The 24,141-nt window shown below is 38.0% G+C and overlaps 2 protein-coding genes across 2 annotated transcripts; both read left to right on the top strand.

Moving 5' to 3' along the window:
• The first annotated feature begins 685 nt into the window (after window positions 1-685).
• On the top strand, window positions 686-1,645 carry LOC116894017 (olfactory receptor 51G2-like). The gene has a single exon (XM_032895732.1). It carries the CDS (start codon window positions 686-688, stop codon window positions 1,643-1,645), a length of 960 nt encoding a protein of 319 aa, XP_032751623.1.
• A 20,071-nt stretch (window positions 1,646-21,716) lies between these two features.
• LOC116894018 (putative olfactory receptor 52P1) lies at window positions 21,717-22,664 on the top strand. The gene has a single exon (XM_032895733.1). The coding sequence runs from the start codon at window positions 21,717-21,719 to the stop codon at window positions 22,662-22,664; it is 948 nt and encodes a 315-aa protein (XP_032751624.1).
• The last annotated feature ends 1,477 nt before the right edge of the window (window positions 22,665-24,141 follow it).

A 24,141-nucleotide genomic window follows, 5' to 3' on the forward strand; every position in this document is an offset into this window, starting at 1 on the left:
GGATACAAGAAAACACAGAAAGGGTGCTGAAAAACAGAAGGGAGGAGGGAAGGTGTCAGAAAGGAAGAGTGCCAAGAGGAAATATTAGATAATTTTAGTGATTTATTCTCTCTCTCTCTCTCTCTCTCTCTCTCTCTCTCTCTCTCTCTCTCTCTCTCTCCCCCTCTGTGTGTGTGTGTGTGTGTGTATGTACTATGCAAAGTGATTAATTTCATCAAGGAATCTTCATACTTATGAATCATTAAACTTTTCTGTCATTCACTTTCCTTCTCAGTGGCTTTCCTCCAGTCAGTATCCAAGCTCATTCACATTCTTCCTCAGTTAATACCAACATCTACTGTCATATTGTTGTACTCTGCTGTTTTTTAAGGTTCCCTCTTCTCTCACCCTCAAGATCAGAGGGTCTTTAATGGGCTTGCATTTGGGAAGCTGAGTAGAAGGAAGGCCTTGATGGCAGCAGATATTTTACTTTGATGTTAACTAACAATGAAATAAAGATGATGAAGTAGAAATGAAGAATGGACTGAGGAGTAAGTATATATAAGCACTGAAGTCTTTTTAAAATTATTGCTCTTCTCACTGGCTGTCCTCTCCCTTTACTCCCTGACACAGATCTTGACCTTGTCAAGGCCTCCCACATTAGAGAATAGCCGTGGAATTGGATTGTGCTCTAACAATCAGCCCAATGGCAACCTCAAACTCCAGCACAATTGTGTCCTCTACATTCTACCTCACAGGCATCCCTGGCTATGAGGAATTTCACCACTGGATTTCCATTCCATTTTGCTTTCTTTACCTTATCGGAATAACAGGCAACTGTATGATTCTGCACATTGTGCGCACAGATGCCAGGCTCCACGAGCCCATGTATTACTTCCTCGCTATGCTTTCACTCACTGACATGGCCATGTCCCTGCCCACGATGATTTCACTTTTTAGGGTCTTGTGGTCTATTTCCCGAGAGATCCAGTTTAATATTTGTGTGGTCCAAATGTTTCTGATTCATACTTTTTCCTTCACCGAATCCTCTGTGCTCTTAGCCATGGCCCTTGACCGTTATGTGGCTATCTGCCATCCCCTGCGATATGCTACCATTCTCACGCCGAAACTTATCGCCAAGATTGGAACTGCTGCTCTGCTCAGAAGTTCTATTTTGATAATTCCACTTGTGGCCCGTCTCGCCTTCTTTCCCTTCTGTGGCTCCCATGTCCTTTCTCATTCCTATTGTTTGCATCAGGACATGATCCGCCTGGCTTGTGCTGACATCAGATTTAATGTTATATATGGACTAGTACTCATCACATTGCTGTGGGGCATGGACTCCCTGGGCATTTTTGTATCTTACGTTTTAATCCTTCACTCAGTGTTAAAAATTGCATCCCGTGAGGGTAGACTTAAGGCCCTCAACACATGTGCATCCCATATTTGTGCTGTGCTCATTCTATATGTGCCCATGATAGGATTATCTATTGTTCATCGTTTTGCCAAACATTCCTCTCCCCTCATTCACATCTTCATGGCTCATATCTACTTATTGGTGCCACCAGTGCTCAACCCAATCATCTATAGTGTGAAGACCAAACAGATCCGACAAGGAATCCTCCATTTGATTTGTTCTCCCAAAATCAACTCTATTACAATGTAAGCAAGTCATCAAGACAAGACAGGCATCAGCACTTGCGATGTGAATCATGGTAAGTTGTTTGTTCCAGCTATATTGCATATAGAGATGTCAACAAAAGCAGAAACAAGTCAACAAATCATCACAACAAGGTTCTGGAGGAACATGCTCTGTCTACTGTGTTTGGAAAGCCTGTTTCTACATATGCTTCATAAATCTCCCTCAGTTATGAATATCTTAGAGGGCAAGTGTGCTGGTAACCAGTGCCAATTATCCTCTCCCACTTCCATGCTCAAACTTTGTTCCAGATGATTTATCTATGAACATCATGACTTGATATTCCTTTGCCTCTTGATACAATATCTTCTACAATTATTATGTATGTAAATATGTCTATAATGAATTGTTATCTAGAATGAGCATCACAGTAGCTTAGAGTAGGCATTAATCAATACTCATGGAATTAATATATATATATATATATATATATATATATATATATATATGTCTCTTCCCTATCTGACTTTCAGTTTCTTAAGGAATATACAGGGCAGCCTCAAATTTTCATCATTTAACCTTTGTTTTCTTTCTTTCTTTCTTCTTTCTTTCTTTTTTCTTTTCTTCTTCTTCTTTCTTTTTTTTTTTTTTTTTTTTTGTTGTTTGAGACCAAGCCTAGGTCCTGGTACATGCAAAGAAACACTATTAACAGTAACCTAAATTGCTACCCAGTAAGTTCAATTTTAAAGAAAGCCGAGAGTGATTTTTGACAATTTTCAAGTTGTCATGTGACTATGTGAAGTGAATATTGTAGTCCATTGAATTAAATATGTCTTAATAATAATTTAGAGTAACTATTAAAACATATGTAAGCTCTTACAAGGTTTTCTTAAAACAGGAAACAGATAGCATGGGTCTTTAAATATTCATCTAGACCTCTCTGCAATGTTCAAAGCCATTACTTTTTATAATTTTGAAGTTGTTTAGTCTGTGTTGATGTATAGATTAGGATAATAGCACTTTCAAAGTTTATTTGGGATTTCTTAGGTCATTACCCTAACAAAAAAGAGGCATGCAAGCAAGCAAACAAGACAGAAAGGTAAGTTAAAACTCAAGTCCTATGAATCAGAATTCATAATGTGACAATGTATTTTCATATACATTTTCTAGCTATTAAATAGGAATCGTTGCAATTGGACTATGCTTGTTAACGAGGACTTAAAGTTACTGTATGTAAAATATTGTGAAATAAATTAGTACTTGAAAAAATACTCGTTTGTATATTCATTTTATTATCTATAGTTGTCAAGTAGCCACATTTTATATAATAAAATCTACTTTAATAATTTAAAACTAAAATCTTCAAATTTAAGCACCTGATGTTACCCTGAAATACCCAAAAATTTTGTTTTCACCTTAATTTTGGTGTGTTTGCATCTGTTTACCCATTTGTTCTTATCTTAGTCTTGCTTACTAGCCCATCCTAAAAATATTGATCTTGACAGTTGGAATATAAAATGAAGCAAGAGATACAAATTTCAAAATGTAATGATTCACTTTGTAATCTGATACATCTTTAAAATCAAATTGACTTCATGAAGACATTTTTAAAATTCTATTTAGTTTTATTTGATGTGTATGAATGCTTGCTTGCCTGCATGAATATACATCACACAAGAGGCTTGTGCCCACTGAGGCCAAAAGAGGATATAGATTTCTCTGGAACTGTATTTACAGATAGTCATGAGCCACCATCTGCAGTCAGGGAATCAAACCTTGGTCCTCTGCAGAAAAGTTAGCATTCTTAACTGCCGTGCTTTCTCTCCAGCTCCTTAAAGAATATTATTTACAATGAATATGAGCATTATATATGGGATCAATAATATTTTATAATAGTCATGACAAAAGTAATGCCTTCAAAGGCAAATTTTATTTTTAAATTGTGTATGTTGAACAGGTAGAATAGAGGGAGAAGAAGCAATATATGACCGTACACATTGAAATTACTTCATGTAGTATGCTATAAGGCCAAAGTAACAATAAATACAAACATTAAAATACTCTGAGCTTCATAACCTTGGTGAAATTATTTTCTTTCATGGACATCAGAACTAAATGTTGCTGACCCTGTATAAAATCTGGGATATCCTGTAAATTTTAGGATGTATATTTCTACCAAATTTATCTGTTAGCATCCATATAACATTGTATATAGTTTTAGTCTTTAATTTATACTCCACTACCATTGAGCAGCATGGTACTCTCTCTAGAGAGTGAGCATGCATTGTGAAATGGAAGCAGATTAGTTCAATTTTCATACCAGCATTGGGGAATCTATAGGGCCACATGCATGCTTTTATATCCAGATGTTTGCACATAACTGCAACTGTTTTTTTATCTCCATGTGTTTAGACATGGAATCTCTGTGTCTTCCAAAGAGCAGTAACACAACTACCCATCAGTTTAACTAACTGTGGAGCTACCATGACCACCAACTTTTCTACCGAGGACTTGGTGTTCCAAAGCCACAGTTCTTGTATATTTCAACCATTCCTAGGCCAATGACTTTGTGTCAACACTATAGCAATCCTTTAAAGATTTATGTGGAATACAATTTATTTTAGTTACTATGCATTATGTATGACAACATAGTTGAAAGACAAATGAGAAGAACATTTGTAGATAAATATCACAACTATGTGCTTTAAAAGTATTTAGTGTTCATCAGATTTAAGAAACTAATTTAATAAAGTTGTTCATTAATCCTCTGTGGTAGAGCTCCATATCTGTATTTAGCACTATAGGATTTATTAAAATTATGGAGACTCTTAGCACTAGCTAAAAGCCGGTATTTGAAAACTATCACTTACAATAGTAGCAAACCCTGTCTAGGTGCTTACTTCCTGCTATATGCCCCACAAAACATTTTGTAGCAAGAAACTCTGTAGGTGTTTGAAAAAAGTATTTTTTGAGGTTTCCTCATTTTTTTTATTATCTTTAATCTTTCCTCACAGTCCAGTTAATATGAACCTTTTGTTCTGACCTCCAACAGTTCCTTATCTCATTCCTCCCTGCCCCGCAGCACCTTCCCACTGTCTCCAAGATGTCCTCATAACCCCATTCATTCTGCTGACCCTTGAAACTTCACAGCTGATCCCCCCAATAACTGATCATGTTCCCTTTTGCTCCTTCCCCTTCCCCTCCCCTTTCCACTCAGTTCCCTCCCTACCTCTGCCCTCTGGTTTCTTCTCCTTCCTAAGTGGAATGGAAGTAATGGACGTATCCTCACTTGGGCCCTTTGGCTTGTTAACCTTCTCGAGTTCTGTGGATTTAGTCCTGAGTATTCTGTACTTTTGGAGCTAATACACTTTTACTGAGTACATACTATGTTTCTTCTTTAAAGTTTGAGTTACCTCACTCAGGATATTTCCTAATTCAATCCATTTGCCTGCAAAATTCATGATGTCCTTGTTCTTAACAGCTGAATAGTATTCCGTTGTGTAAATGAACTACATTTTCTGTATCCATTCTTCTGTCGTGGGACATCTGGGTTGATTCCAGCTTCTGGCTATCACAAATAAGGCTGCTGTGAACATAATGGTGCATGCGCTCTTGTGGCATGGTGAGGCATATTTTCGAATATTTGCCCAGGAATTGTATAGCTGGGTCTATAGGTAGATCTGTTTCCAACTTTCAGAGGAACCTCCAGATTGATTTCCAGAGTGGTTGTACCAGTTTGTAATCCCATCGGCAATGGAGGAGTGCTCCTCTTTCTCCATGTCCTCACCAACATGTGCTGTCACCTGAGTTTTTGACCTTGGCTATTCTGATTGGAGTAAGGTGGAGTCTTAGGGTCTTCTTGATTTGCATTTCCCTAATCACTACGGAGTTCCAACACTTCTTTAAGTGCTTCTCAGATCTTCGCCATTCCTCTGTTGTGAATTCTCAGTTTAATTCTATACCCCAGTTTTGATTGGGTTGTTTGTTCGTTAGTTTGTTTGTTTTGGTGGTTAGCTTCCTGAGTTCTTTATATATTTTGGATATTTGCCCTCAATCAGATGTGGAGTTAGTGAGGATTTTTTTTCCAAATCTTTCCATTTTCTGAGGTCTTCTATTTTTTCTTCTGAGACTTGAAGTTCTTGTCATACAGGTCTTTCACTTGCTTAGTTAGAGTTACCCCAAGATATTTTATATTTGTGACTATTGTGAATCGTGTTATTTCCCTATTTTTGTTCTCAGCCTGTTTATCATTTGTATAATGGAAGGCTACTGATTTATTTGAGCTCATTTTCTATCCAGCCACTTTGCTGAAGTTGTTTAACAGCTATAGAAATTCTCTCATTGAATTTTGCTTATGTATAATATCATATCATCTGCTAAGAGTGATTCCTTGAGTTCTTTGTCAATTTGTATCTCCTTGATCTCCTTTTGTTGTCTCTTGCTCTAGCTAGAACTCTCAGTACTATATTGAATAGATAAGGGGGGGGTAAAGCCTTGTCATGTCCCTGAAGTTTTTAAATGTAAAATGTTGTTCTCTGCTATTTTGTTTTTTAAATTTAATTAAATAATTATCATTACATCTCAACCACATTTTCTCTCCCTCTGTTTCTTCCAGTCTTTCCCTCTGCCTTCCCTCCCCCCATGTACTTCTTCTCCCTTTCTCTTCAGAAAAGGGCAGGCCTCCCACAGCATATCAAGTTGCAGTAAGACTAGGCACACCCTCTTATTGAGGCAGCACAGTAGGAGGAAAGGGTCCCAAAGGCACACAACAGAGTCAGAGAAGACTCCTGCTCTGACTGTTAGGAGTCCTACTTGAAGACCAAGAGACACAACATAACATATGTGCAGAAGGCCTAGGTAAAACTCATACTCTGTTATTCTAATGTTGGTGAATTTTTATTCATTACATTTGGTAGCCATCGATAAAAGCAAATCTTGAAGCAATGATTTCAGTTCCCTTAGGTATTTGTACATGCAGGTTTACATGCGCATGCACATGTGCGTGCATGCACACGCAGACGCACACGCATACACACACACACACACACACAGACACAGACAGACACAGAGACACGGACAAACAGAGAGACACATACACACACAGACACAGAGACACACACACACACACACACACACACACACACACACACACAGACACAGATACAGACACAGACACAGACACACACACACACAGACACAGATACAGACACAGACACACACACAGACACACACACACACAGAGACACAGACACAGACACAGACACACAGACACACAGACACACACACACACACACACACACACACACACACCATAATTTTAAAAGTCCCTAAAAATAAAAAATAAAAAAAGCAAGAGATAAGTATGAAACAATGACCAGAGTGCAAACCTCAAAGTTTGGTGGCACACATCAACTGCAAGGCTCCAGTTCTGTAGCCCCTCCGAACAGTGACAGTCTCGGAGTAATCTCTCAGACAAGGCAGCGGGTGACATATTGCATCCAAATCATAATATACTTATAAAGGCAAAATTAAACAAAAAGTTTATAATTTATAGGATTAAAGAAACATGAATGAATCTGAATTGTCATAAAAACAATTTTTTTTTTTTTTTTTTTTTTTTTTTCTTTTTTTTTTTTTTTTTTGTATTTTTTTATTAACTTGAGTATTTCTTATGTACATTTGGCAAACATCCCCTTCCTCCCCCCTTCCTTATGGGTGTTCCCCTCCCACCCTCCCCCCATTGCCGCCTCCCCCGACAGTCCTAGTTCACTGGGGTTCAGTCTTAACAGGACCAGGGCTTCTCCTTCCACTGGTGCTCTTACTAGGATATTCATTGCTACCTATGAGGTCAGAGTCCAGGGTCAGTCCATGTATAGTCTTTAGGTAGTGGCTTGGTCCTGGAAGCTCTGGTTTGCTTGGCATTGTTGTACATATGGGTCTCAAGCCCCTTCAAACTCTTCAGTTCATTCTCTGATTCCTTCAGCAGGGGTCCCGTTCTCAGTTCAGTGGTTTGCTGCTGGCATTCGCCTCTGTATTTGCTGTATTCTGGCTGTGTCTCTCAGGTTCGATCTACATCCGGCTCCTGTCGGTCTGCACTTCTTTGCTTCATCCATCTTGTCTAATTGGGTGGCTCTATATGTATGGGCCACATGTGGGGCAGGCTCTGAATGGGTGTTCCTTCAGTCTCTGTTTTAATCTTTGCCTCTCTCTTCCCTGCCAAGGGTATTCTTGTTCCCCTTTTAAAGAAGGGAAACCTTCATTTTGATCATCCGTCTTGAGTTTCATTTGTTCTAGGCCACTAGGGTAATTCAAGCATTTGGGCTAATAGCCACTTATCAGTGAGTGCATACCATGTATGTCTTTCTGTGATTGGGTTAGCTCACTCAGAATGATATTTTCCAGTTCCAACCATTTGCCTACGAATTTCATAAAGTCGTTGTTTTTGATAGCTGAGTAATATTCCATTGTGTAGATGTACCACATTTTCTGTATCCATTCCTCTGTTGAAGGGCATCTGGGTTCTTTCCACCTTCTGGCTATTATAAATAAGGCTGCGATGAACATAGTGGAGCACGTGTCTTTTTTATATGTTGGGGCATCTTTTGGGTATATGCCCAAGAGAGGTATAGCTGGATCCTCAGGCAGTTCAATGTCCAATTTTCTGAGAAACCTCCAGACTGATTTCCAGAATGGTTGTACCAGTCTGCAATCCCACCAACAATGGAGGAGTGTTCCTCTTTCTCCACATCCTCGCCAGCATTTGCTGTCACCTGAGTTTTTGATCTTAGCCATTCTCACTGGTGTGAGGTGAAATCTCAGGGTTGTTTTGATTTGCATTTCCCTGATGACTAAAGATGTTGAACATTTCTTTGGGTGTTTCTCAGCCATTCGGCATTCCTCAGCTGTAATTCTTTGTTTAGCTCTGAACCCCATTTTTTTAATAGGTTATTTGTCTCCCCTCTTGGTCTAACTTTTGAGTTCTTTGTATATTTTGGATATAAGGCCTCTATCTGTTGTGGGATTGGTAAAGATCTTTTCCCAATCTGTTGGTTTTGCCGTTTGTCCTGACCACAGTGTCCTTTGCCTTACAGAAGCTTTGTAGTTTTTATGAGATCCCATTTGTCGATTCTTGATCTTAGAGCATAAGCCATTGGTGTTTTGTTCAGGAAATTTTTTCCAGTGCCCATGTGTTCCAGATGCTTCCTAGTTTTTCTTCTATTAGTTTGAGTGTGTCTGGTTTGATGTGGAGGTCCTTGATCCACTTGGACTTAAGCTTTGTACAGGGTGATAAGCATGGATCGATCTGCATTCTTCTACATGTTGACCTCCAGTTGAACCAGCACCATTTGCTGAAAATGCTATCTTTTTTCCATTGGATGGATTTGGCTCCTTTGTCAAAAATCAAGTGCCCATAGGTGTGTGGGTTCATTTCTGGGTCTTCAATTCTGTTCCATTGGTCTATCTGTCTGTCTCTGTACCAATACCATGCAGTTTTTATCACTATTGCTCTGTAATACTGCTTGAGTTCAGGGATAGTGATTCCCCCCACTAGTCCTTTTATTGTTGAGGATAGTTTTAGCTATCCTGGGTTTTTGTTATTACAGATGAATTTGCAAATTGTTCTGTCTAACTCTTTGAAGAATTGGATTGGTATTTTGATTGGGATTGCATTGAATCTGTAGATCGCTTTTGGCAGAATGGCCATTTTTACTATATTAATCCTGCCAATCCATGAGCATGGGAGATCTTTCCATCTTCTGAGGTCTTCTTCAATTTCTTTCTTCAGAGTCTTGAAGTTCTTATTGTACAGATCTTTTTCTTGCTTGGTTAAAGTCACACCGAGGTACTTTATATTATTTGGGTCTATTATGAAGGGTGTCGTTTCCTAATTTCTTTCTCGGCTTGTTTCTCTTTTGTGTAGAGGAAGGCTACTGATTTATTTGAGTTAATTTTATACCCAGCCACTTTGCTGAAGTTGTTTATCAGCTTTAGTAGTTCTCTGGTGGAACTTTTGGGATCACTTAAATATACTATCATATCATCTGCAAATAGTGATATTTTGACTTCTTCTTTTCCGATCTGTATCCCCTTGACCTCCTTTTTGTTGTCTGATTGCTCTGGCTAGAACTTCCAAGAACTATATTGAATAAGTGGGAGAGAGTGGGCAGCCTTGTCTAGTCCCTGATTTTAGTGGGATTGCTTCAAGTTTCTCTCCATTTAGTTTTAATGTTAGCCACTGGTTTGCTGTATATGGCTTTTACTATGTTTAGGTATGGGCCTTGGATTCCTATTCTTTCCAGGACTTTTATCATGAAGGGGTGTTGAATTTGTCAAATGCTTTCTCAGCATCTAATGAAATGATCATGTGGTTTTGTTCTTTCAGTTTGTTTATATAATGGATCACGTTGATGGTTTTCCGTATATTAAACCATCCTGCATGCCTGGGATGAACCTACTTGATCATGGTGGATGATTGTTTGATGTGCTCTTGGATTCGGTTTGCCAGAATTTTGTTGAGTATTTTTTTGTCGATGTTCATAAGGGAAATTGGTCTGAAGTTCTCTTTCTTTGTTGGGTCTTTTGTGTGGTTTAGGTATAAGAAATTGTGGCTTCATAGAAGGAGTTCGGTAGTGCTCCATCTGTTTCAATTTTGTGGAATAGTTTGGATAATATTGGTATGAGGTCTTCTATGAAGGTCTGATAGAATTCTGCACTAAACCCGTCTGGACCTGGGCTCTTTTTGGTTGGGAGAACTTTAATGACTGCTTCTATTTCCTTAGGAGTTATGGGGTTGTTTAACTGGTTTATCTGTTCCTGATTTAACTTCGGTACCTGGTATCTGTCTAGGAAATTGTCCATTTCCTGCAGATTTTCAAGTTTTGTTGAGTATAGGCTTTTATAGTAAGATCTGATGATATTTTTAATTTCCTCTGAATCTGTAGTTATGTCTCCCTTTTCATTTCTGATTTTGTTAATTTGGACACACTCTCTGTGTCCTCTCGTTAATCTGGCTAAGGGTTTATCTATCTTGTTGATTTTCTCAAAGAACCAACTTTTGGTTCTGTTGATTCTTTCTATGGTCCTTTTTGTTTCTACTTGGTTGATTTCAGCTCTGAGTTTGATTATTTCCTGCCTTCTACTCCTCCTGGGTGTATTTGCTTCTTTTTGTTCTAGAGCTTTTAGGTGTGCTGTCAAGCTGCTGACATATGCTCTTTCCTGTTTCTTTCTGCAGGCACTCAGCGCTATGAGTTTTCCTCTTAGCACAGCTTTCGCCGTGTCCCATAAGTTTGGGTATGTTGTTTTCATTTCATTAAATTCTAAAAAGTTTTTAATTTCTTTCTTTATTTCTTCCTTGACCAGGTTATCATTGAGTAGAGCATTGTTCAATTTCCACGTATATGTGGGCATTCTTCCCTTATTGTTATTGAAGACCAGCTTTAAGCCGTGGTGGTCCGATAGCACGCATGGGATTATTTCTATCTTTCTGTACCTGTTGAGGCCCGTTTTTTGACCAATTATATGGTCAATTTTGGAGAAAGTACCATGAGGAGCTGAGAAGAAGGTATATCCTTTTGCATTAGGGTAGAACGTTCTATAAATATCCGTTAAGTCCATTTGGCTCATGACTTCTCTTAGTCTGTCTACGTCTCTGTTTAATTTCTGTTTCCATGATCTGTCCATTGATGAGAGGGGTGTTGAAGTCTCCTACTATTATTGTGTGAGGTGCAATGTGTGTTTTTGAGCTTTAGTAAGGTTTCTTTTACGTATGTAGGTGCCCTTGTATTTGGGGCATAGATATTTAGGATTGAGAGTTCATCTTGGTGGATTTTTCCTTTGATAAATATAAAGTGTCCTTCCTTATCTTTTTTGATGACTTTTAGTTGAAAATTGACTTTATTTGATATTAGAATGGCTACTCCAGCTTGCTTCTTCCGACCATTTGCCTGGAAAGTTGTTTTCCAGCCTTTCACTCTGAGGTAGTGTCTGTCTTTGTCTCTGAGGTGTGTTTCCTGTAGGCAGCAGAATGTAGGGTCCTCGTTGCGTATCCAGTTTGTTAATCTATGTCTTTTTATTGGGGAGTTGAGGCCATTGATGTTGAGAGATATTAAGGAATAGTGATTATTGCTTCCTGTTATATTCATACGTGGATGTGTTATGTTTGTGTGCTTTTCTTCTCTTTGTTTTGTTGCCAAAACGATTAGTTTCTTGCCTCTTCTTGGGTATAGCTTGCCTCCTTATGTTGGGCTTTACCATTTATTATCCTTTGTAGTGCTGGATTTGTAGAAAGATATTGTAAATTTGGTTTTGTCATGGAATATCTTGGTTTCTCCATCTATGTTAATTGAGAGTTTTAGGATACAGTAGCCTGGGCTGGCATTTGTGTTCTCTTAGGGTCTGTATGACATCAGTCCAGGATCTTCTGGCCTTCATAGTTTCTGGCGAAAAGTCTGGTGTGATTCTGATAGGTCTGCCTTTATATGTTACTTGACCTTTTCCTTACTGCTTTTAATATTCTTTCCTTATTTTGTGCGTTTGGTGTTTTGACTATTATGTGACGGGATGTGTTTCTTTTCTGGTCCAATCTATTTGGAATTCTGTAGGCTTCTTGTATGCCTATGGGTATCTCTTTTTTTAGGTTAGGGAAGTTTTTTTCTATGATTTTGTTGAAGATATTTACTGGTCCTTTGAGCTGGGAGTCTTCACTCTCTTCTATACCTATTATCCTTAGGTTTGATCTTCTCATTGAGTCCTGGAGTTTCTGTATGTTTTGGACCAGTAGCTTATAAAAACAATTTTTTAAAATAAAAACTATAATGAATAAACAAAACAATTAGCATGATATTGTGATGATTATGGTATAAAATGGATATAGAAAATTCACACACCAAATCTTTAATCTCCACTTTTATGATGTTTACTCATGTATTTGAGTGTATGCCACACGTATGCAGTGCTTTTACAGGCCAGAAGAGGGTATTGGATTCCTTAGTTCTGGAGTTATAGATGGTCGTGAGCCTCTCTATGTGAATGCTGGGAATCAAATATCAAGTATTCTGGAATAGCAGTAAGAGCTCTTAACTTTTTGAGAATTTTCCAGGCTTCAGATTATATTTAGTAAAAATGAATGCATAAAGAGTGAAGAAATAAACTAAAAGTTGAGGTTTGGGGGCTTGAATTTAAAGACTGCAGAGGTATCTGGTACATAAAGCAATTATTGAGTCTCATTATAGATTTATTCAGATTATTGTTCAGCCTCATTGACTGAACAACCTCTTAAACCTATGGTCTCTAAATAAAAAGGACATAAACATCCCCATTCCCCCCATCAGAGTTCTGAGGAGATTACAAAGTTATTATAGCTATGCCTAAAGATGGCCTCTACCTATGTCACCTCTGTCCCAGGTATCCATTTCTTTGGTCCCAGAACACGCAAGAGAAAGAGCAGCTGAAAAGGCCAACAAAAGAGCCAACATATATAACCATATTCATGGCATAGTCAACACTTCTACATCTTGTGACAACCTAGGATAATCACCATCTTTTTCCTTCTAAACTGAAACTGCTGGCTTGGTTCCTCTACTTGATGTATGTACCTTTTCTTCCCAAGACTTTCTATTCTGTTCCACTTAACTCAGTCTCACCATATCTGTCTTTCATTAGTTGCTTACAGGTAGTATAAGAATGAAAGTAAACTATGAATAGAATTAAAATTTTATTTTTATTATTTAATCCTGTTTTATAGTCCAGACTGCACCTACCTCCTGGTCTACCTCCCGACTACTCCCCATCCCATAAGTCACCACCCCTCCAAGAGGGTGTTCCCACTCCCAACCCCTACACTACCAGGCCTCCCTACACCCTAGGGCTTCAAGTCTCTTGGGAGTTAGGTGCATCTTCTCTTACAGTCCTCTGCTGTCTGTATCAAGGGCCTCATATGCTGGTGTATGCTACCTGGTTGGGAACTCAGTGTCTGAGGGCTCAGGGATCGAGGTCAGCTGAGAATGCTAGTCTTCTCATGGGGCCGCCCTTCTCCTTAGCTTCTTCCAGCCTTTTTCCAGTTCAATCACATGGGTATCCAGCTTCTGTCCATCGGTTGGGTGCTACTATCTCCCTCTGACTCTTTCCGATGTGTGTTAGGCTTCTCATAGGGCAGCCATGGTAGACTCCTGTCTGCAAGCACACTACAGCATCAGTAATAGTGTCAGGACCTGGGGCCTCCTTTTGAGCTGGATCCCAATTTCGGTCTGTCATTGGACCTTCTTTCTTTCATACTTTTCTCTATTAATGTCACTGCAGTTCCTTCAGACGGGAACAATTCTGGATCAGAGTTTTAACTGTGGGAAGAATGTCCTTTCCCTCCACTGGAGGTGGAATTTACAAGTTCCCCCTCCCCACTGTAGAGTACTCCATCCAATGTACCTCCCTTTGAATACTGGTAATTTCTCACCTCCCAGGTCTCCAGGACATTCTAGAAGGTCCCCCCACCTCCTACCTCCCTAGGTTGCCTGTTTCCATTCTTTTTGCTGGCCATCAGGGATTCAGTAGTCTTTGCCCCAATACCTGAGTATTTTCCCTCTTCTCCTCCCTGTCCTCTCTCCCACACAGTTCCTTTTCTCCCTCTGTTTCCCGTGACTGTTTCTTCTCCCTCCCAGGTAGGATTGAGACATCCCCACTTGGGTCATTCAGGCTTGTTAACCTTGAGTTTTGTGAATTGTGTCCTGGGTATTCTGCACTTTTATCGCTAAAATCCACTTATTAGTGAGTACATATCATGTATGGCCTTCTGGGTGTGAATTATATCACTAAGGATGATATTTTCTGATTCCATCAATTTGCTTGCAAAACTCATGGTATATTCCTTCTTAATAGCTAAATAGTATTCCATTGCGTAAATGAACCACATTTTCTATATCCAGTCTTCCTTTGTGGGACATCTGGGTTGTTTCCAGCTTCTGGCTACCACAAATAAGGCAGCTATGAACATAGTCAAGCATGTGCCCTTGTGGTATGGTGTGTCATCTTTTGGATATATGCCTGATTTCTATAGCTGGGTCTTCAAGTAGATCCATTTCCAATTTTCTGAGGAACCTCCAGATTGATTTCCAGAGTGGCCATACCAGTTTGCAATGCCACTGGCAATGGAGAAGTGTTCCTCTTTCTCTACATCCTTGCCAACTTGGGCTGTTACCTGAATTTTTGATCTTAGCCATTCTGAATGGTATAAGGTAGAATCTCAGAGTTGTTTTAATTTGCATTTCCCTAATCACTAAGTAGTTTGAACAATTGTTTAAGTGCTTCTCAGCCCTTTGAGATTCCACTATTGTGAATTCTCAGTTTAATTTTATACCCCATTTTTTAAAAAACAAAACAAAACAAAACTGGGTTATTTGGTTTTTTGGAAGTTAGCTTCTGTATGATAGACCTCTGCTGGATGTAGGGTTAGTGGAGATTTTCTCCCAATCCATTGGTTGCCAACATGTCCTATTGAATATCCCCTTTGCCTTACAGAAGCTTTCCAGTTTTGTGAGGTCCCATTTAACACTTCTTGATCTCAAAGCGTGAGCCATTGGAGTTCTGTTTAGGAAATGTCCCCGCTGTGCCAATGAGTTCCAGGCCCTTTAATACTTCCTCTTCTATTAGAGTCAGTGTATCTGGCTTTATGTTGAGATCCTTGATCCACTTGGAATTGAGCTTTGGGCAAGGTGACAAATATGGATCTATTTTCATTCTGCTACATACAGACAGTCAAGCCAGCACCATTTATTGAAAATTTGCTCTTTTTTCCATTGTATATTTTTGACTTCTTTGTCAAAGATCAAGTGTTTGTAAGTGTGTAGTTTTATTTCTCTGTCTTCAATTCTATTCCATTGATCAACCTGTCTGTCTCTGTGTCAATATCATGCAGTTTTTATCACTATTGTTCTGTAGTAGAACTTGAGGTCAGGGATGGTGGATCCCCTAGGAATTCTTTCATTGTTAAGAATTGTTTACACTATTCTGGGGATTTTGTTTTTCCAGATATATTTGAGAATTGCTCTTTCCATATTTTTGAAGAATTGTGTTGGGATTTTGATGTGGATTGTGTTGAATCTGTAGATTGCTTTTTTGTATTATGATAATTCTATCCATGCACAAACATGGGAGATCTCTTGATTTACCGAGGTCTTTTTCAATTTCTTTCTTGAGAGACTTGAAGTTCTTATCATACAGATATTTCATTTGTTTGGTTAGAGTTTCCTCAAGTTATTTTATATTATATATTTATATTATCAATTGTTGTGAAGGGTAATGCTTCTCTAATTTCTTTCTCAGCCCATTTACCTTTTGTATAAATGAAGGCTACTGATTTATTTGAGTTAATTTTATATCCAGCCACCTTGCTAAAGTTGTTTATCAGCTGTAGAAGTCCTCTGACAGAATTTTAAGCTGCTTATGTATACTATCATTTATACTTTAACTTCTTTGTCAATTCATATCCCTTTGATCTCCTTTTGTTGTCTTATTACTTTGGTGAGAACTTATGAGTACTATATTGAATAGATATGGGGAAAGTGAACATCCTTGTCTTGTCCCTGATTTTATTGGGGTTGCTTCAAGTATCTCTCCATTTACTTTGATATTGGTTATTGGTTTGCTATGTATTGCTTTTATTATGTTTAGGTATTGGCTTTTATTTCCTGCTCTCTCCAATACTTTTAAAATGGAGGGGTGTTGTTTATTGTCTAATGATTTTTCAGCATTTATTGATCATGTAATTTTTTCCTTTGAGTTTGTTTATATAGTGGATTACGTTAATGGATTTTTCAAATGTTGAACCAACCTTGAATCCCTGGAATAAAGCTTACTTGGTTGTAGTGAATGATAGTTTTGATGTGTTCTTGGATTCTGTTTGCCAAAAATTGAGTATTTTTGTATTAATATTCATGTATATAATTGGCCTGAAGCTTTCTTTCCTTTTTTCTTTTCTGTTGTGTCCTTGTGTGATTTAGGTATGAAAGTAATCGTGGCTTCATAGAATGAATTAGGTAGTGTTCCTTAGGTTCCGTTTCTCTTTTATGGAATAGTTTGAGGAATATTGGTATTAGGTCTTTTTTGAAGGCCTGGTAGAATTCTGCACTAAAGCTATCTGGCCTTGGGCTGTTTTTGATTGGGAGTGGGGGTTTAATGACTTCTATTTCCTTAAGGGTTATGGGCTGGTTTAGAAAGTTTACCTTCTCTTGATTTAATTTTGGTACATGGCATCTGTCCAAAAAACCATTTATATCATCTAGATTTTTCCAGTTTTGTTGATTTAGGCTTCTGTAGTAGCATCTAATAATTTTTTTAATTTCCTCTGTTACTGTTTTATTATTTATCTTTTCCAAACTAATACTTTGTGTATCAATATTAGAGATATGAACTTCAATGAGTCAGTAGCCCTTCCTCATTTACAACTTCCAAGGCGTGATATTATAGATATTATCATGAATAAACTTTATGATCTTCCCTAAACCAAATCTTCCTTAAAAATTCATATCTCAATAATATAACATAAGTAAAAAAATAAGTGAGTTACAAGAAACCGAGATGAATAAAGGGTGTAAATACCAGATTATAGTTTACTAAATAATTAAAGTGCAGTTTAAAATTTAAAATGATACATTTTCCTATAGTGTAGCTTTAAATGTATCCACTTTTAGTAAAAATTATGTCTATATTATGTATATGATGGTTTTACCTGCCAGTATATAGACATGCTGCATTCATGCCAGAGGCCCAAAGAAACCTGAAGGAGTGCCATATCTCTGAAACTAGAGACACTGATGGCTGTGAGTCTCCATGTGGGTGCTGTGAACTGAACCCAGGACCGCTGCCAGCCATTGCTGTTAGGTGTTGAGCATCTCTCCAGATCCTGAATGTATAAAACTGAAAGAAGCAGCCACAGTCCTAGAGTAATCTCATCCCTGTGTCTGGGGGAAGTGGCACAAAACTCTAAGTCCAATTTTAGGGAATGATGTTCATTAATTATCTATAAGCTTTGTGGACTTCACAGGGTTAACATGGTGGTGCAGAGGGACATTGTGCTTTTCCATGTTTTCTTCTGTTCATTCTGGTTTCTTTGATCTTTTGTCTCTAAAGACCATCAGTTCTCCAAATCCAAGGAGCCTCCTGGGAAGTGGACTACTATATTACAAAGCAACTATAGCCATCAACCTGACTCAGAGTCTGCACTGTATGTTGAAACAGTTCTTTGTAAATAATCTCTGCATCATAGATATTAAAGCAGTGTTCAAGATGAAGAAAAGTCAAATAGAAAAGAAAGAACTACATATATATGAATGGTAGTACAGTGTTTAATAATTTGACTTGGCAGAGAAGTAGAGTATTACTTAATATATTATTATTAACAGAAGGACCTTCTTAATTTGTCACAAGACTCTTTCAGTTCATTAATTTATGATAGAAATGATTTGGAAAAACATATTCCAAGAAGATTATTGAATGGTGTTTAGACAATAACTGGATGAATGAGTCATTTATAGAGAAGCAGAACCTTTAAATAGAAGGTAAAATGTCCAAGAAATTATTATCCAAGTATATAGGATGCAGAGAATCCTAGGAATTTATTGTGACTTTGTTAGATTTCTGTAAATCTTTTTGGTGTATAAATCTTAGGAATGAGACTGAAAGCAGATTAAATCAAAAGGTAAGAGCCAACCAAAAAATTGGAGGGATACATGGTTCCAGATTCATATTTAGCAGATAATGACCTTAACTGGTATCAGTGGGAGGGGAGGCCCTTAGTCCTGTGGAGGTTTGATGCCCCAGTGCAGGAGGATGCTAGAGCAATAAGGTGGGGGTGGGTGAGTTGGTGGAGAAGCATCCTCATAGAGGCAAAGGGAAAGGTTATGAGGGAGATGGGATGGGGTAGTGAAGGGATAACTGAGGAGGGGGATATTATTTGAAATGTAAATGAATAAAATGATTTTTTGAAAAAAAATTCTAGCAGAAATAGAGTTAGCAGTTGCTGAGGGGAAACTGGCGTCAAGTAAAGCCAGAGATAAGTTTCTGAGTAGCTTGTTTTCCCACAGAAGAAAATGTAATGTGGTGTTAGGAATGTGAGATTTATGGAACTCAGTAAGGGTTATGCATGTTTTTATAATAATTAAGGTAAAATTTATATTAGTTTAAAAATATACTTTTGTCTTTTAATTGACTCTTAAAGAAGGAGTTCCAGGTAAGGAATTTGATTCAGTGACTGAGAAAGTACAAATGTGGGTGCTGGGAACTTGGTATGAAAGTAATTCTTGTGTTCGTGTTCTAAGAAAGAGAGAAAGTGTGTATATTTGGATGAGTGCACAGTGGGTGGAATAGGGTAAAGGGAAACTCACCAAAATATATCGTAAAAAAAGTTTATTTTCAATAAAATAAAGATTGTAGAAGATGGGAAGTAGTTGAATAATTGTGTGAGCAGAAATTTAGAGGTGAGTGCAGTTCATGTACCACCCTTTCTACTGCTACTGCTGCTGCTGCTGCTGCTGCTGCTGCTGCTGCTGCTGCTGCTGCTGCTGCTGCTGCTGCTGCTGCTGCTGCTGGTGATGGTGATGGTGGTGGTGATGGTGATGGTGATGGTGATGGTGATGGTGATGGTGATCCTCCCACAGTAAATGACTGTCTCCAGATTCCATTGGAAGGGAGCTTGGGTGACAAAGATGATCTTCTTAGGACATTGATGGTCAAAGCAGACCATAACTAGGTCTGCAAAGACACTTATCCCTGTGGAAATCACTTTTATTTTTTTAAATAGATTGCGCATATTGTCTTCATGCAGGTAAAGTTATCAGAAAGAAAATACCTTTTTAATTGCAACAACATGTATTTGCCAAAGATAAATATACTTATTTACATTTTAGCAATGTTTCCTTTCTATGTTGTATGGCTATATTTCTAGGTGAGCTAATCTTCTTCTCACCATCACAAAACACCATGCATCAGCTTATGTTCCTTGAGTTACCATTAACTTCATGTGTGTTTGATTCTTTCAGGGACAAAGTGCAGAGTTGATAACAACTCACTCAAAGGACTAGGTCATACACAGGCTTACAAATTAGAAATTGTTTAGTAAAAGATGTAGTAAAACATATTATAACTTGCTAAAGACTGCTATAGACATGTTTTTGCATTAACTTTTTCTATTTATGTATTGTTGTAAGCTTCATCTGCTGTGTGGTAGTGTAAAAAACTATGTTTTCTTATTATGATGAAAATATTTTCTAAGGTTTTTGATGTATTTGATAAGTCCCTGATAATTTTTCAACTCCTCCCCCAAAATCCTCAAAAAATAATTTGTATTGGTCCTGGGGAGCAAATGATTAAGCACACATACAGACATAAATACTTCCCATTGAAAATATTTGAAAAGATGTGTTAAGAAGACTTCTAGTTAATATTGCAGTTTGACTGGTAGGTGGAAATTAGAACCCAAGAATGACAGACAACTATGCTAGACACTTCAGAATATAGTCAGGAAAAGAGTCCTAAACAGTTAGTACTGTTCCAGAAAGTAACACTGAATTGCTGAGTCTTTGTTCCCCACTCTCACTACAAAAGTTGCATTCCAGAGCTAGAGGAAGGGCCTGTACCTAGCAAGGAAGATGATTATATTATTTTTGGCTAACTTATGTGCTTATAAACAATAATTCGAGACTATCTCACTGCACAAAAATAATTAATTGTTATATTATTTTTATATTTTCTTTTATAAATAATTTTATATTTTTATAGTAACTTGTCCATCAGGAAATCCTCCCATGGAGTTAATACTGTTAAGGAAAAATTTTATCAGGTTACAATTTGAAACCAAGATCTTCTTGTGCTCCAATCCTAGATCTCTTATGATAAACTTCTGAGTCATCAAAATGAATGCAAGACTAGGTCGATATCTGACCTTCAAGAAATAAGCACTAGTTAGAAGGCTCAGTGGGGAAAGGTGCCTACTCTTTATATTACATCTCATTACAAAAGAAATGTGGTGACTTAATGCCAACTAATAAGTGATCTGTCTTCCTGTCTTCATCTTCTTTTTAAAAATTGAGTATTTTATATATTTACATTTCCCCTTTCCTTGTTTCTCCTCTGAAACTCCCCCATCCCATCTCTCCTCCCCCTGCTTCTATAAGGGTGTTCCCCAGCCACCCAACTACTTCCACCTCCCCACCCTAGAATTCCCCTACACTGGGGCATTGAGCCTTCATAGGACCAAGGGCTTCTCCTATTGATGCCAGACAATGTCAGACTCCATTACATCTTCTAAAAAAAATAGTACTGAAATAACCAATCAAACTCTTTTTTTGTTTTTCTTCATCCTTTCTTGGCATAGGATGAGCCTCCTCTGTTGATGAGATATTCATTCTCTTTATACCATGAAGCATCACCAGCCCTGAAGTGGAAGATGAAATAAAGAAGATCCTTTAAATCTTCACAGTGGTCACTTTTGACCTAAAATACATCTAAACTTACCTCTGATGGGTTACGAAGCACTTATTTCTATAATTGAATTCTTACATCTGATGGGTTACGAAGCACTTGTTTCTGTAATTGGATTTTTTTTAATTCTAATTAGACCTTTTTGAGTTTCAACAACTGAGCTAGGTTTCCTAAGGATAAAAGTCTCCTACAATAAGTGACTTCTTGAAATGTTTGCCAATTGTTGGTGTGTATACATTCTATGTTTATGCTTATAACTCTTCTATTAACTGTCAATGTAACAGCAAATGGAATATTCGTAATAAGATTAAATTACATGGCAATATCAGGAAACGAAATAAGTAAATACAACATTTTCCTTTGTGAACGCAGATCCTGTGCCTCCGAATGTAGATCCTGTGCCACTAAAGGTTGAACTTTTTTCCTGAGGGTTTACAAAGGTTTTGAGAACAGTGTGAGTTTCATAGTGAGTTATATAAAGTGATTATGATAGATTGCCCAAGGAAGGCATTTATAATTAACCTAGCACTCATATTTTCTGCCTGTTGGGCATTTTCCTGGTTACTACATTATTAAGCTTGCACTTACAACATCCCTCGTTCTTCTTTTTTTTAAACATCCCTAATTTAACATGGCAGGCAATGCTTCACATCAAATTGCATCTTTCTTCCTGGTCGGTATTCCTGGTCTGGAAAACTTTCACTGTTGGATTGGCATCCCTGTTTGTCTCCTGTTTGTCCTGACACTGCTGGGGAACAGCATAGTCATTGCTACTGTCAAGCTGGAGTCAAGTCTCCACCAGCCTATGTATTTCTTCCTTTGCATCCTGGCAATGAATGACATGTGTCTTACCTGTTCTACAGCTCTGAAGATGCTCAACATCTTCTGGTTTGATGCACATTGGATTGATTTCGATGCCTGTCTAACACAAATGTTTTTTATACACACATTGTGTATCATGGAGTCAGCCATCCTAGTTGCCATGGCATTCGATCGCTTTGTGGCCATCTGCATTCCACTGCGTTATGCATCAATCCTGACAACACCCATGGTGATTAAAATCGGTCTAGTTGGCCTAAGCAGAGCTATTCTTTTGATTATGCCATGTCCGCTTCTCGTTAAAAGGCTGCTGTACTATACTAAATATGTCATCCATCATGCGTATTGTGAGCACATGGCTGTGGTGAAAATGGCTAGTGGTAACACTCAGGTGAACAGAATATATGGAATCTTGGTGGCCCTTTCAGTGACAGTATTTGACCTTGGACTTATAGCCACATCCTACATAAAAATTCTCCAGGCAGTATTTCAGCTCTCTTCCCAGAGTGCCCGCTCTAAAGCCTTGGGCACTTGTGTTGCCCATATGTGCACCATTCTTGCCTTCTACACACCTGCATTGTTCAGTTTCTTAACTCATCGCTTTGGCAAGAATGTGCCTCCAAGTATCCATATAATTTTTGCAATCCTTTACCTGCTAGTGTCCCCCACAGTCAATCCCTTGGTGTATGGTGTTAAGACCAAACAGATTCGTGACCGAGTGGTAAGTCTTTTCTTTTTTTCTCAAAAACAAAAATTTTGAATACTAAAACATTTTTGATGCAACTTTTGTTGGAGGAATGTTGTTTTCATAGTAGTGGTGAACTAGTCTTATTTGCCACTTTCCCCTCAAAATGCTATTTAGTAGAAGATATATTACACATGTATCATATTTCTGTGTTTATCTTCGATATTTAATTTTATCAAAATCACTGATAAAATTATTTGATATTTCATTGGTAATTTTCAAATTTCACTGTTCTGGTTTCCTTTGAGACAGGGTCTTGCTATGTAGACATGAGTGTCATTTGACTTGCAGAGATCCAATTGCCTCTGCTTCCCAAGTTTTGGGACCCAAGGTGTGAGATAGTATGCCTAGCTACATTTTTCCATTGCTATCTATCTTCTTGTCTATATTGCTATGTCTATAAATATAGATGAATGATCAGCATATTTTAAAGTAAAATAAACATGGTGATGATGATTTTATTGTAGTAAATCTGTAAAATACTATCAATAACTTTATGAAAGTATAAAAAAACCTAAAATTCAGCAACCTTCTCCGTTCATCAAAGAAATGAAGTTACATGGGAAGTTGCTGCTCCAAAATATAGGGATGATCCTATGGATTTCATTTTGTATCTCCTGATACTTCCCTTTTGAACTTTATGTTATTAACTTGTAGTTTATCTGTTTAAAGTTACTTTTGCTAAGTGATTTTTAGTTCTTTCTTTACAATTAACATACTATTTGTTTTATTAATTCTTAGCATCATTCTCTTAATGTACAATTCATTAATTTCTATTATGTTTTTATTTTCATTAATCTATTTATTCACGGATTGTACCCTCCTCCCTTCTATCTTCCTAGTCCCACACTCCTACCTGCTTTCCTGTTTCCCTCTTCCCTTCTCAGAGTACCAACCCAGACTGTCACATAAAGTCATAAAGTTGCATCAGGGCTAAGCACATCCTCTCCTACTGAAGCTAGGCAAGGCAACCAGTTACAGAAAGGGGCTCCAAAGGCAGGCAACAGAGTACCTGAGATGGCTCCTTCTCCAATTGTTAGGGTACCCACACGAAGATCGAACTGGATATCTGCGACATATATGTAGAATGCTTAGGTCCAGATCATGTATACTCTTTGGTTAGTCGGTCAGTCTCTATGAGCCCCCATGGGTTCAAGTTTGTTGGCTCTGTAGGTCTTTTTGTCGTGTCCTTTAACCTTCCTGTTTTCTTAATTTGTCTGTTGACTCTTCCACAAGACTACTTGAACTCTGCCTAATGTTTGGCTGTGGGTCTCTGCATTTGTTTTCGTCAACTCCTAGATAAATCCTGTCAGAGGACAGTTATGATAGTCTCCATCTACAGGCATAGCAGAATATCATTAATAGTGTCAGGGGTCGGCTCTCTCCCATGGGATGGGTCTCAAGTTGGGCCAGTGATTGGTTGGCCATTTCCTCAAAGTCTGCCCCATTGTTATCCATGCACATCTTATTGGCAGGACATATTTTCGGTTGA

This window comes from Rattus rattus, chromosome 2, assembly GCF_011064425.1.
Source record: "Rattus rattus isolate New Zealand chromosome 2, Rrattus_CSIRO_v1, whole genome shotgun sequence".
NCBI classification, from domain to species: Eukaryota; Metazoa; Chordata; class Mammalia; order Rodentia; family Muridae; genus Rattus; species Rattus rattus.

Excerpts from the sequence above, each read along its gene's own strand:
- LOC116894017 (XM_032895732.1), top strand. The coding sequence starts at position 686 with ATGGCAACCTCAAACTCCAGCACAATTGTGTCCTCTACATTCTACCTC.
- LOC116894018 (XM_032895733.1), top strand. The coding sequence starts at position 21,717 with ATGGCAGGCAATGCTTCACATCAAATTGCATCTTTCTTCCTGGTCGGT.